Source organism: Liolophura sinensis, chromosome 1 (genome assembly GCF_032854445.1).
Source record: "Liolophura sinensis isolate JHLJ2023 chromosome 1, CUHK_Ljap_v2, whole genome shotgun sequence".
Lineage (NCBI taxonomy): Eukaryota > Metazoa > Mollusca > Polyplacophora > Chitonida > Chitonidae > Liolophura > Liolophura sinensis.
In genome coordinates, this window is record NC_088295.1 from 1,286,698 (window position 1) to 1,301,353 (window position 14,656).

A 14,656-nucleotide genomic window follows, 5' to 3' on the forward strand; every position below is an offset into this window, starting at 1 on the left:
TTGAGGAAGATCCTTGGTACACTTCGTATGAGGAGGAAACCTTTGGTATACTGTTAATGGATGGGGGGGCATCCTTAGTACGCCTCGCCTGAGGAGGAAACCTTTGGTATATACTGTTAATGGATTGGGGGAGATTCTTCGTACGAGGAGGAAACCTTGGTATAGTTACTGGGTGGAGGAAATTCTCAGAAGAGTTTATGGCTGGAGGAAATCCTCAGAAGAGTTGATGGCTGGTGGAAATCCTCAGAAGAGTTGATGGCTGGAGGAAATCCTCAGAAGAGTTGATGGCTGGAGGAAATCCTCAGAAGAGTTTATGCCTGGAGGAAAACTTCAGGAGGGTTTAATAGCTGAAGGAAACTCTCAGAAGAGTTACACACTGAAGAAAACCCTCAGCAGAGTTGATGGCTGCATGAAGCACTCAGAAGAGTAAATGGCTGGAGGAAACCCTCAGCAGAGGTGACGGCTGGAGAACACACCTGCATATTACAAGATACCTTAATACATATGCCTTGATGCTTAAAGAGAATGATCATGCCAGCAGAACAATTGAACATGGGATGTTTTAAGCTGAGGGTGTAGACCATTTAGGAAGCACGAACTCAAAATCATTCACTAACACGTCAGTCTTAAGAAACAGCTAAGCATGTGCTGAAGTACAAGGATGTCTGGGAAACAAAGCATCTCTACATGATCTTCCTGTCAAATACAAGAAACACTGCACACAAATGCTAACACAGGTATGTATTTTATAAGTTTTATATCACGTAAATATGTAGGTCACATCTATAAAATACCAGTGGATTGTTTAAGATGCTCCATGTGCTAAACAGGCTGCTGAGGTATGATGAATAAATTGATGAATTTCAATATTTAAAATTATTTTTACATATTGTTTTAATACATAAGAATGTTTCCAGCAAATGGTACTGATTGGATATCATAGTTGAGATGGAGAAATATTATGGAAGTATGACAATAAAATGTCAAAGCCTATACACAACAAGAATACATGCAGCCAAGTTCCACGCTGTCAACCTAGCCATATTCAAGCTAAAGGCAAATCTACCTTGATTGATCCCAATGAGCCCTAAATAGCCACATATACATGTATGTATGTTGACAATGTATTACACAGAGAGGAGAATGATATTAACAAAAATAATTTTGCATACCCGATTTGAGCAATTAGGAGCTAGTCTAAACATAAAACAATACATTATCTTTCATAATAAAATATTATTTCCATAACCCAGAACCATTTCATCATAACAATGTCAATAATTTTACTTTATCTTTACATATGAAAGACTTTAAATAGACAACATGTTTGGGATAACACATGACACTTCCCTACACTGATGGTTATTTACAAGCTGACAAATACCATACATATCACCTATTATTTCTATGACGACTTCATATCCTGGTGTAGTCAGTCTGTTAGGTTTTCTCTGATGTTGAATCAAGAACTGTTTGTGCAGGTAGTTTCCCTCCTGCCGCAGGAGAGATAGTCCTAACCCCTTGTGAGAGTCCATCAGAGTCGGCAATGACATCACCGCTATCAGAGACGTTCTGGTCAATGCTACCCGTGCAATGCGCTGTCTCCATTTCAGTCACCGGTTTTACAGACTCACCAACTGATAATGCCTTACGTTCACAATTCAGGGCTTCCAACAACTCATCATTTTTCAGTGCCATTTGTTTCTGCTTCTCCTCTAGCTCACGTTTTCTCTCCTTTCTTGTTTTGATAAAGATGTTTGTGACCTGTGAAACAGAAATTCAAATGGGTGATTAGGCTTGTCAGCAGGAGTGTGATAAGCAGGAGTGTGATACAGGGCTGTTAGCAGGAGTGTGATACAGGGCTATTAGTAGGAGTGTGATACAGGGCTATTAGCAGGGGAGGGGGTAGTGATACAGGGCTGTCAGCAGGAGTGTGATACAGGGCTGTTAGCAGGAGTTTGATACAGGGCTGTTAGCAGGAGTGTGATACAGGGCTGTTAGCAGGAGTGTGATACACGCTATTAGCAGGAGTGTGATACAGGGCTGTCTGCAGGAGTGTGATAAGCAGGAGTGTGATACAGGGCTGTTAGCAGAGAGTGTGATACAGGGCTGTTAGCAGGAGTGTGATACAGGGCTGTCAGCAGGAGTGTGATACAGGGCTATTAGCAGGAGTGTGATACAGGGCTGTCAGCAGGAGTGTGATACAGGGATGTTAGCAGGAGTGTGATACAGGGCTGTTAGCAGGAGTGTGATACAGGGCTTTCAGCAGGAGTGTGATACAGGGCTGTCAGCAGAGTGTGATACAGGGCTGTTAGCAGGAGTGTGATAACAGGGCTGTCAGGAGGAGTGTGACAAACAGGAGTGTGATACAGGGCTGTTAGCAGGAGTTTGATACAGGGCTTTTAGCAGGAGTGTGATATAGGGCTTTCAGCAGGAGTGTGATACAGGGCTGTCAGCAGAGTGTGATAGAGGGGCTGTTAACAGGAGTTGGATACAGGGCTGTCAGCAGGAGTGTGATACAGGGCTGTCAGCAGGAGTGTGATACAGGGCTGTTAGCAGGATATCGATACAGGTACAGGGCTGTCAGCAGGATGTGATACAGGGATGTAAGCAGGATATAGATAGAGGTACAGGGTTGTCAGTAGGAGTGTGATACAGGGCTGTTAGCAGGAGATAGATACATGTACAGGGTTGTCAGCAGGAGTGGTGAAACAGTGTTTTCAGCAGGAGTGTGACACTGGGTTGTCAGCATGAGCGTGACACAAGGTTGTCAGCAGGAGTGTGACACAAGGTTGTCAGCAGGGTGTCATACAGGGTTGTCAGCAGGAGTGTGATACAGGGCTGTCAGCAGGAGTGTGATACAGGGCTGTCAGCAGGAGTGTGACACAAGGTTGTCAGCAGGTGTGATACAGGTTGTCAGCAGGAGTGTCATATAGGATTGTCAGCAGGAGTGTGACACAGGGCTGTCAGCAGGTGTGGACAGGGTTGTCAGCAGGGTGTGACACACGGTTGCCAGCAGGGTGTAACACAGGGTTGCCAGCAGGGTGTGACACAGGGTTGTCAGCAGGGTGTGACACAGGTTGCCAGCAGGGTGTAATACAGGGTTGCCAGCAGGTGTTACACAGGGTTGTCAGCAGGGTGTGACACAGGGTTGCCAGCAGGAGTGTGACACAGGGTTGCCAGCAGGGTGTAATACAGGGCTGTTAGCAGGAGTGTGATATAGGGTTGTCAGCAGGAGTGTGACACAGGGCTGTCAGCAGGTGTGGGACAGGGTTGTCAGCAGGGTGTGACACAGGGTTGCCAGCAGGGTGTGACACAGGGTTTTCAGCCAGATTGTAGGACATTGGTTTTAATAACTCATACACGTATGAATGACTGTTATCAATAGGAACAGTAAATCTTACCAAAACAATCCAGCGTTTCCGCACAGGCTTTTTGCACGACAGCAGTTTTTACACAGAGAGAAAACACATTTATAACCCTGTAAAGAAAAAACATCATTTAAGTCAACCTGAACGGTATGCATTATACAAAAGTTTAACAACAAAGTAATCAAATGGGATGGCTTCAATTTCAGACTTTATATTGTGCAATATTTTCAATTTGAATTAGCTTCTGTAAATATCAGTGTAGACGTTTAGAAACATGTCGAGTTTCATTATTTTATTTTTTTGTTTATTTGATTTGTGTTTTATGCCAAATTAAACATTTTTCACTTGTATGACAGAGGCCAGCATTATTGTGGGAGAAAAGTGGGCAGATCGCTGGGAAAACACCCTTCCGCAGGCTGCTGGGCAGACCATCCCACCTACGACTGGAGAGAGAGCCAGCAAGAGCTGGACTTGAACTCACAGCAACAGCATTGGTGACAGCTCCTGGGTTATTGCGTCACTCTGGCGCTGGTAGAATCAGCAGCAAAAACTTGGGATTATTACCTTGGATTATTGCAAGTTTCGCACTTTTTCAAATTTTAATTTTCCGATCAGAGTCAAAGTTTTTGTTGGATATTTCAGCTTCTTCTTCAACTTGTTTTTTGACAGAGGCTGCTCCTCATCCCCATTAATATTCGCCAGAGGCCGCTTCAGTTTTTCTCTCTCTTTAGCCAGTTCTTCTTTAGCACGAGCCTCTTCCGGACTAGAAAATAACAGCACACATGGAAACATACACCACTCTGCTGTACGCAGGAAAGAAAAGTGTGAACTGAGAAACTTAGTTATCTCCCCTAGTAAATAACTGATTAATGTGCTATATTGATTGAAGTCCAGATTTTTCTGTTGCCATGAATTACTTATCATGAACATGTATATCAACAATACCTGATGAATTTAGCTGTCCCTGACATAAGGCAACTAACCTGTGCCTGAAATAAGGCTGACACAACCAATACAACAGGGGCAGGTGAGATGTGAGTATGACACATCCTACACCTGATCAACTTACCTGGGTCTGACATAAGGCTGGCACAACCAATATGGCAGAGGTAGGTGGGACTTAAATTAACATATCCTACACCTGATCACTTACCTGGGTCTGACATAGGTCTGACATAAGGCTGGCACAACCACTATGGCAGAGGTAGGTGGGACTTAAATTAACATATCCTACACCTGATCAACTTACCTGGGTCTGACATAAGGCTGGCACAACCAATATGGCAGAGGTAGGTGGGACTTAAATTAACATATCCTACACCTGATCAACTTACCTGGGTCTGACATAGGTCTGACATAAGGCTGGCACAACCATATGGCAGAGGTAGGTGGGACTTAAATTAACATATCCTACACCTGATCAACTTACCTGGGTCTGACATAAGGCTGGCACAAACCAATATGGCAGAGGTAGGTGGGACTTAAATTAACATATCCTACACCTGATCAACTTACCTGGGTCTGACATAGGTCTGGACATAAGGCTGGCACAACCACTATGCAGAGGTAGGTGAGACTTAAATTAACATATCCTACACCTGATCAGCTTACCTGGTCTGACATAAGGCTGACACAACCAATATGGCAGAGGTAGGTGGGACTTAAATTAACATATCCTACACCTGATCAACTTACCTGGGTCTGACATAAGGCTGACACAACCAATATGGCAGAGGTAGGTGGGACTTAAATTAACATATCCTACACCTGATCAACTTACCTGGGTCTGACATAAGGCTGACACAACCAATATGGCAGAGGTAGGTGGGACTTAAATTAACATATCCTACACCTGATCAACATACCTGGGTCTGACATAAGGCTGACACAACCAATATGGCAGAGGTAGGTGGGACTTAAATTAACATATCCTACACCTGATCAACTTACTGGGTCTGACATAAGGCTGACACAACCAATATGGCAGAGGTAGGTGGGACTTAAATTAACATATCCTACACCTGATCAACTTACCTGGGTCTGACATAAGGCTGACACAACCAATATGGCAGAGGTAGGTGGGACTTAAATTAACATATCCTACACCTGATCAACTTACCTGGGTCTGACATAAGGCTGACACAACCAATATGGCAGAGGTAGGTGGGACTAAATTAACATATCCTACACCTGATCAACTTACCTGGGTCCTGACATAAGGCTGGCACAACCAATACGGCAGAGGTAGGTGGGACTTGAACTGGGTCTGGGTTCTCCCTGTAGGCTTCACGTCTGCCTGATCACAACAAAATGACAACTGTGCACTCAATGCATTCCACAACAAGTAGCTGAGAAAAGACATAACTCGATCATAGAAGCGACCACTTTGAACTTCATGACATGTAAGAATTAACTGAATCAGTTACGACCAGAGTATCCAGAGGACAGATAGCATGAAGTTTTATAATTGGATTTTATTATAAATGAGAACTGCAAATACAACTTTCTTACTTTTATTACAGGAATAAACTATAAATATTAGTTAATGGTATGTAAATGTTCATGATTACTTCAAAAGGAAAAAAAAAACGCCGTCTAAAAAAGGCAAACAACCGTCCTGTAAAAAGGCTAACAAGCGTCATGTAAAAAGCCCAAAAACTGTCATGTAAAAAGGCTACAACTGCCATGTAAAAAGGCTAACAACCATCATGTAAAAAGGCTAACAAGCGTCCATGTAAAAAGGCTAACAACCATCGTGTAAAAGGCTAACAACAGCCGTGTAAAAGGCAAACAACCGCCATGTAAAAAGGCCTAAAAACTGTCATGTAAAAAGGCTAACAACCATCGTGTAAAAAGGCTAACAACCGTCCTGTAAAAAGGCAAACAACCGTCCTGTAAAAAGGCTAACACCCGCCGTGTAAAAGGCTAACACCTGCCGTGTAAAAAGGCTAACAACCACCATGTAAAAAGGCTAACAACTGTCATGTAAAAAGGCTAACAATGGTCGTGTAAAAAGGCTAACAACCGCCATGTAAAAAGTCCAACAACCGTCGTGTAAAAAGGCTAACAACCGTCATGTAAAAAGCCATTTGATAAAACTTTTATGACCGTAAGACAGTAGATTTTAAATATTTGACTTTGAAGAGATGCTTACCAAGCATTTTTCCTTCAGTTTGAGAACAGCCAATTTAAAACAGTCCATAGACTTGCCTTTCCCCAATTCTTCCCGAATGTCTTGATGAATCTGCAAACTGTACAAAATCTGCAGGTATTTCCTTTGCCAGATTATAAAATGAAGCCACAACATATTAGTATTATTTCTGGTAAATTAACACTGTTAATGGGGAGCTATCAAAATGATGTAGAAAAGAGTATCAAATGCACCTACTAAGTAGCATTATAACAGGAGTGTCTAAGCTAAACTAGGTGCTGAAGTAGCTACATGTATGAACGGGCGATAGAGATGTCAAAAGGACAAATACTTCAGAAAGTCTAAAAACCATATATTTATTTTCCTATAAAACAACAGCATTGTTCTGCTAATCTGGTTTTGGAATTGGAAGCTATAAATGGAGGTAATTACCCTCATTTGAGATAAATATAACAATGTAGTACTGGAATGAGGGCTTTCACAAATGACAGAGGATGACTTACGCAATGGATGAACAGTTTGAAGATGTGAGCACGGACATAAGAGATCGGGCAGGGGTACTTCTCCACCAGGGACAGATACTCCTCAGCCACCTGCCACCAATGGGGGACTGGTACCGGTAAACAAGGCAGGATTTGTGCAGGTTACCTTCTGAAGACAGACAAACAGGTGAGATTTGACATAAGGTGTGCTCAGTGGTCTGTGTAGGTTACCCTTTAAGGAAAGAAAAACAAGTGATATTTGATACAAATGTGCTCAGTGGTCTGAGTAAGTTATCCCTGTGAGGTCAGACAAACAGGTGAGATTTTGACACAAGAGGGCTCAGTGGTCTGTGTAGGTTATCCTCTGAGGACAGCAAAACAGGTGAGATTTGACACAAGAGGGCTCAGTGGTCTGTGCAGGTTACCTTTTAAGGACAGACAAACACGTGAGATTTGGCACAAGTGTTACTCAGTGGTCTGTGTGGGATACCCTTTGAGGACAGACAAACAGTTGAGACTTGACACAAATGTGCTCAGTGGTCTGTGTAGGTTACTCTTTAAGGACAGGACAAACAGGTGAGATTTGACACAAATGTGCTCAATGGTCTGTGTAAGTTATCCTCTGAGGTCAGAAAACAGGTGAGATTTGACACAAGAGGGCTCAGTGGTCTGTGCAGGTTATCCTTTAAGGACAGACAAACAGGTAAGATTTGGCACAAGTGTACTCAGTGGTCTGTGTGGGATACCCTTTGAGGACAGACAAACAGTTGACACTTGACACAAATGTGCTCAGTGGTCTGTGTAGGTTACTCTTTAAGGGACAGACAAACAAGTGAGATTTGACACAAATGTGCTCAGTGGTCTGTGTAAGTTATCCTCTGAGGACAGACAAACAGGTGAGATTTGGCACAAGTGTACTCAGTGGTCTGTGTAAGTTATCCTCTGAGGACAGAAAAACAGGTGAGATTTGACACAAGAGGGCTCAGTGGTCTGTGCAGGTTACCTTTTAAGGACAGACAAACAGGTGAGATTTGACACAAATGTGCTCAGTGGTCTGAGTAAGTTATCCTGTGAGGTCAGACAAACAGGTGAGATTTGGCACAAGTGTACTCAGTGGTCTGTGTAAGTTATCCTCTGAGGACAGAAAAACAGGTGAGATTTGACACAAGAGGCTCAGTGGTCTGTGCAGGTTACCTTTTAAGGACAGACAAACACGTGAGATTTGGCACAAGTGTACTCAGTGGTCTGTGTGGGGATACCCTTTGAGGACAGACAAACAGTTGACACTTGACACAAATGTGCTCAGTGGTCTGTGTAGGTTACTCTTTAAGGACAGACAAACAGGTGAGATTTGACACAAATGTGCTCAGTGGTCTGTGTAAGTTATCCTGTGAGGTCAGACAAACAGATGAGATTTGACACAAGAGGGCTCAGTGCTCTGTGTAAGTTATCCTCTGAGGACAGAAAAACAAGTAAGATTTGACACAAGAGGGCTCAGTGTTCTGTGTAAATTATCCTCTGAGGACAAAAAAACAGGTGAGATTTGACACAAGAGGGCTCAGTGTTCTGTGTAAGTTATCCTCTGAGGATCAGACAAACAGGTGAGATTTGACACAAGTCTGCTCAGTGTTCTGTGTAAAGTTATCCTCTGAGGACAGAAAAACAGGTGAGATTTGACACAAGAGGGCTCAGTGGTCTGTGCAGGTTACCTTTTAAGGACAGTCAAACAGGTGAAATTTGGCACAAATGTACTCAGTGGTCTGTGTGGGTTACCCTTTGGGACAGACAAACAGTTGAGATTTGACACAAGTGTGCTCAGGTGTTACCTGTTGTCATCGCACCACACACACAGGTGTAAACTAGTTACAGTGAGCTGTGCCCTGTTGTCAGCTACAGTGAAGTGTTAACTAGTGTCATCAACACCACACACACAGGTGTAGACCAGCTACAGTGAGGTGTTACCTGCTGGCATCACACCACACACACAGATGTAGACCAGCTACAGTGAGGTGTTACCTGCTGTCATCACACCATGTACTCCAGTCTCCTTCAGGCATCTCTTCACGTCTGATAAGTACTGGATGTTCCCATTAGCAAACACAGGTATGTTCACATTCTCTCTGTAAGAGACATATACTATTTCAAGTAATTACCAATGCTGGATTTGACTGACATGTTTGCTTTGAATTTAAAACAGTGACAATTGGTCATTGCAGTACACTGATGTATGTATGTTTAGAGTTTAATTTATCTTTGAAGGCCAAGGTGGCCGAGGTGGTTAGCATACCAGCGCTGCGAGTTGTCGCTGTGAGTTTAAATCCAGCTCAAACTGGCTTCCCTCTCCGGCCATACGCGGGAAGGCCTTCCAGCAACCTGTGAATGGTCGTGGGTTTCTTCCCACCGTAATGCTGGCCACCGTCGTATGAGTGAAATATTCTTGCTTATGGCGTAAAACACCAATTAAATAAATAAATTTACCTTTATTTCATGCCACATCAGGACAGCACGCCACTCAGAGTCCTGCGGACACAGACACCCAGTCAGTCTAGCACTTTCCTCTATGTGTATGCATACATAAATCCTACAAGTGCTCAGAATTGTTACAAAACTGAACATACTTACCACAAACATATGACTAAGTTGGTCAGCCCTGCAGTCTGATGACTGACTGAGTGATTGATGGTATTGTGGTTGAAGAAATGTGACAGTGTTTTCGTGACTGGGTGAGGTGATACATATAGCTGGTGGTCCGGTGATTAAGTGAGTCAGCTGATGGTCTGGTGACTCAGTGAGTCAGTGATAGATATGTGAGTGGGTGAGTCAGTTGATGGTTATATGACAGTGGTTGAGTTAATGGTTACGTGACTGGGTGAGGTCAATTGACTGTTATATGGGTGAGTGATCAGTTGATGGTCCTGTGACAGTGAATCAGCTGATGGTATGGTGACTCAGTGAGCCAGTTGATAGATATGTGAGTGGGTGAGTCAGTTGATGGTTATATGACAGTGGTTCAGTTGATGGTTATGTGACTGGGTGAGTCAATTGATTGTTACATGGGTGAGTGAATCAGTGATGGTCCTGTGACAGTGAATCAGCTGATGGTATGGTGACTCAGTGAGTCAGTTGATGGTTATATGACTGTGTGAGTCAGCTGATAGTTACGTGACTGATAGCTATGGAGCTGGTGAAGTTTTTTACCTGACGGCCTTGATGTGGCCCCAGCTCGCTACTCCTGTAAACCTGCCTTTCTGTTCGCGAGTACGCCATGAACCGTCAGCAGCTGTAGACAGCAAGATGTAACAGGTGACCATAATACAGACGTACACAAGTGTGCCAGAAGAGGGCAATGACCTTCAGGGCTATTTAACACAATCAGCTGCTAAAACCTTTACATTAAGCACACATATCACATCTGACCCAATCTTCAAACCTTCGTGTTAAAACCGTCACACATGTGACGTGTTACGCATTTGACTTGCATGACATTAATTCAATCAAGCTTATAAATGCTGTCTTCCTCGCCAGTCATATGTGGGGAGCAACCAGTGGGTAGTCATGGGTTTCCCCCTAGCCCTGCTTGGTTTTCTATCACCATTTTGCTGGCTTCTGTGGCACAAGTGAAATATTCTTGACTATCCTGTAAAACATCACTGAGATAAATGAAGAAATAAACACACACATATGACATTTGATTCAAACCTTTAAACCTGCCAATCAAAATTTTTACATTGAACTCACAACATTTCATCCAATCCTTAAAACGTGTTCTCACCTGGCAGCCTGCACTCTCCAACATCTGAGCATATTTCACAGTCTTCTCCACATTCTCGTATACCCGAATCTTACATGTGATTGGAATGCTCAGCTTCTTGTGGCATAAATTACTGAAACAAAGCACACATGATTAGCTGCACTCTGCAGTCAAGTTATCACCTGTGATGTAAACCCCTTACCCATGTCATAGATAAGCTCCCACTCATCCTGTAGAAAGGCCCCATAGTGACCCCGCTTAGCTCTGGCGTCATGTTCCCACTTGTGATGTAAACCCCTTACCCATGTCATAGATAAGCTCCCACTCATCCTGGAAAAAGACCCATAGTGACCCCGCTTAGCTCTGGCGTCATGTTCCCACTTGTGATGTAAACCCCTTACCCATGTCATAGATAAGCTCCCACTCATCCTGGAAAAAGACCCATAGTGACCCCGCTTAGCTCCGGCGTCATGTTCCCACTTGTGCTGTAAATCCCTTACCCATGTCATAGATAAGCTCCCACTCATCCTGTAGAAAGGCCCCATAGTGACCCCGCTTAGCAATGCTCTGGGGACAGCCCAGATTAAGGTCCACAGCATCACAGTGAGGCTCGGCTAACTGAGCAGCCTTCAGTAACACTTCTGGGTCATTGGCACAGAACTGAAACAAAAGATACAAAAACCAATTAATAATGATCAACATGACTTCAGTAAAAATCACTCCATACACTCCATCCATAAATGAGGTGTCATGTCTGCTGTCGGCACACTGTGATGAATGGGCTGTCATGTTTGGTGTCTGCAGACAGTGATGAGTAGGCTGTCATGTTTGGTGTCTGCAGACTGTGATGAGTAGGCTGTCACATATGATGTCGGCACACTTTGACGAGTGGTCTGTCATATTTGGTGTCTGCAGACTGTGATAAGTAGGCTGTCATATTTGGTGTCTGCAGACTGTGATGAGTAGGCTGTCACATATGATGTCGGCACACTTTGACGAGTGGTCTGTCATATTTGGTGTCTGCAGACTGTGATGAGTGGGCTGTCATGTTTGGTGTCTGCAGACAGTGATGAGTAGGCTGTCATATTTGGTGTCTGCAGATTGTGATGAGTTGGCTGTCATGTTTGGTGTCTGCATACTGTGATGAGACGGCTGTCATATTTGGTGTCTGCAGATTGTGATGAGTAGGCTGTCATATTTGGTGTCTGCAGACTGTGATGAGTAGGCTGTCATATTTGGTGTCTTCAGACTGTGATGAGTAGGCTGTCACATATGATGTCGGCACACTTTGACAAGTGGTCTGTCATATTTGGTGTCTGCAGACACTGATGAGTGGGCTGTCATGTATGATGTCAACACACTGTGATGAGTAGGCTGTCATGTTTGGTGTCTGCAGACTGTGATGAGTAGGCTGTCATGTTTGGTGTCTGCAGACTGTGATGAGTAGGCTGTCATGTTTGGTGTCTGCAGACTGTGATGAGTAGGCTGTCATGTTTGGTGTCTGCATACTGTGAGAAGACGGCTGTCGTGTTTGGTGTCTGCAGACTGTGATAAGTAGGCTGTCATGTCTGATGTCTTTGGCATAATGACTACATATTAGAAACAGTCTCAGCACATGTTTTTTGTGCGCTATATATGTGGTACACTTGCCCCTGACACACACTATTACCTGTACAATGAGTGGCCTATCCCCGTCACAGCTGGCCAGAGCATCTCTCCGATAGATTGGGTCTCGACTGAAGATAGGTGCATGGAACATGGGCGTATAACACAACTCCGCCCCGTATTTCCTGCTCAGCATTCGCCATGCACATTCACTCTGGTCAACCATTGGAGCCACCACAAGCTTTGCCCCCTTCAGTTTAACCTTCCAAAACTCAAACCCTTCCAACTTCTCAGACATGTCGACTGAGTCTGAAACACACAAGCAAGATAGATATCGTCACACTGTCTCCATGACAACAACTAGTGTCTACAACAAAAAACACATCAGCATTGCCAATAATTTAACATAATTTGCATCAGTCTAACTGGATGGACCATATATCGTTTTCATGACAATGCAAATTATTTCAAAACATAATGCATGCGCCATACAGGAAAGACAACTTTGTCAAGACAAAATGACTGCTGCTTCAACCATGGCCATGCAGTGAATATTTGTTGTGTGAACATACGTGGTGAGTCGAACATACGTAGTGAGTGGAACATACATGGGGGTGGAACATACGTGGTGAGTGGAACATACGAAGGGGGGGGGGGTGGAACATATGTGGTGAGTGGTACATACGTGGGGGTGGAACATATGGGGGAAGAGGGGTGGTAACATACGTGGGGGGTAGCATGTGAGGGCAAGCTAAGGAGTAAGAGCAATAGTTGACACCTGTTTTGGCCTGCTGCCATCATTTACAAAGGACTTATCAGATTTTACCAGGTTGCTGCTGTGGCTATAAAACTCAGATAAACCAAGAATAAAGAGAGGAGTTGATTAGCCACCTGGGGCCAGCATACACGTGGACCTATGCAATATATAGTTCTGACTAAAGCACAGTCATACTGTATAAGATCATGTATTAACATACATGAGCTGAGGATTGTCTAGCCCGCTGCATGGGATTGATAAGTCTGACTAAAACAAGCCTAACCCTGGATGACTACGCTTGTTGGGCCTCACATAGTCATAGATTGCTCTTATTCATCTCTGAAAGAACCATCGTCAATTTTCGGAAAACAGTCGATCACTAACCTTCCCTGCCTGTCCAGTTACTACGTAACAATTATTAGCATCCCAGGGCACCTGACTGTTAAAATCTCGAGCCGTCGATCATCCCAAAGGTACATATCCACATTTCAGCAAGTTCAACTTTTGTGATTGCCTGAACTTCACAAACATGGCGACCCGTCACATACACCATTCGGGTCCCTGTGGTACGCATGCCAATCGTTTGGTCCAGAATCAGGTTGAGGTTGACGAAATATGGATGGATATTTACCTTTGGACTGATCGACAGCTCCGGATTTTAACAGTCCGGTGCCCTGGGATGCTGAGCATTGAGTAACTTCATTGGCCTGGGAGGTTAGTGATCGACTGCTTTCCGAAATTTTACGATGGTTCTTTCAGAGATGAATGGGAGCAATCCATGAGTACGCGAGGTCATACGTGGTCACACAAGCCTGTCCTTTTTAATTAACGAGCCATGCACCCAGCTAAAACACCACTTTTACAGTATATCTGCCTTCTGTCGTAAAGTATACGTGCATTGTGACTTGTAGTAATGTACCAGCGTCAACCAAGCTCATAAACCCGGTAAGGTGCCTTGTTCCCAGGTGTCGTCACTTCTTAACAAACCAGAAATAAAAATCCCAAAAGTGAAGTTTCATGACCGTTTGCTTACAGCCAGTAACATAGCTTTTACAGGCTTTCCACGGATAAGATCTTACAGTTATACTGTAGTGACTTCGAAATATCTTAGTTGTTAAAAACACCGATCAGCAGCTAAACGTTTCACCACAGTTGCGTCGTTCGTCTCACACATGGCACAAAACTCTCCACTCAGAGGCTGTCGGTAACATAGTGGTTCCTCTGCGAGGAGAGCGATGCAGCTAAGGGAAATAACCCTAAAGAGTAAGAAAGAATAGTAGATTATCACCCTTGATCCATGATGAACATGTATATCTTTTATCAAAACAAATTCATATATCATAATACACTACCCATCCTTTACTGAGGAGTGTGGTTGATAGAACAGCCAGAGTGGGGAACACAATTCATGTCAGCAACAGTTCCTACAACATTCTCAATAACGCTCACACGCTGGACGCCTCGAAGTCGTGAGACCCAGGATCAAACCCAATTCAAGTCATACAAGAGGCTTTAAAAAACGGTACTTGTTGTTGTCTC

General features: G+C 43.8%; 1 protein-coding gene across 1 annotated transcript; it reads right to left on the bottom strand.

Moving 5' to 3' along the window:
• Positions 1–767: 767 nt before the first annotated feature.
• LOC135461480 (tRNA-dihydrouridine(16/17) synthase [NAD(P)(+)]-like) lies at positions 768–14,295 on the bottom strand. Its single transcript, XM_064738605.1, is given in 14 exon segments — positions 768–1,764; positions 3,960–4,134; positions 5,406–5,477; positions 6,509–6,633; positions 7,026–7,121; positions 7,123–7,158; positions 7,160–7,173; positions 9,021–9,124; positions 10,203–10,266; positions 10,269–10,284; positions 10,777–10,884; positions 11,251–11,415; positions 12,425–12,669; positions 14,037–14,295. Coding segments are annotated over 14 exon segments (1,563 nt in total). The 5' UTR covers positions 14,056–14,295; the 3' UTR covers positions 768–1,440.
• Between the last annotated feature and the right edge of the window lie 361 nt (positions 14,296–14,656).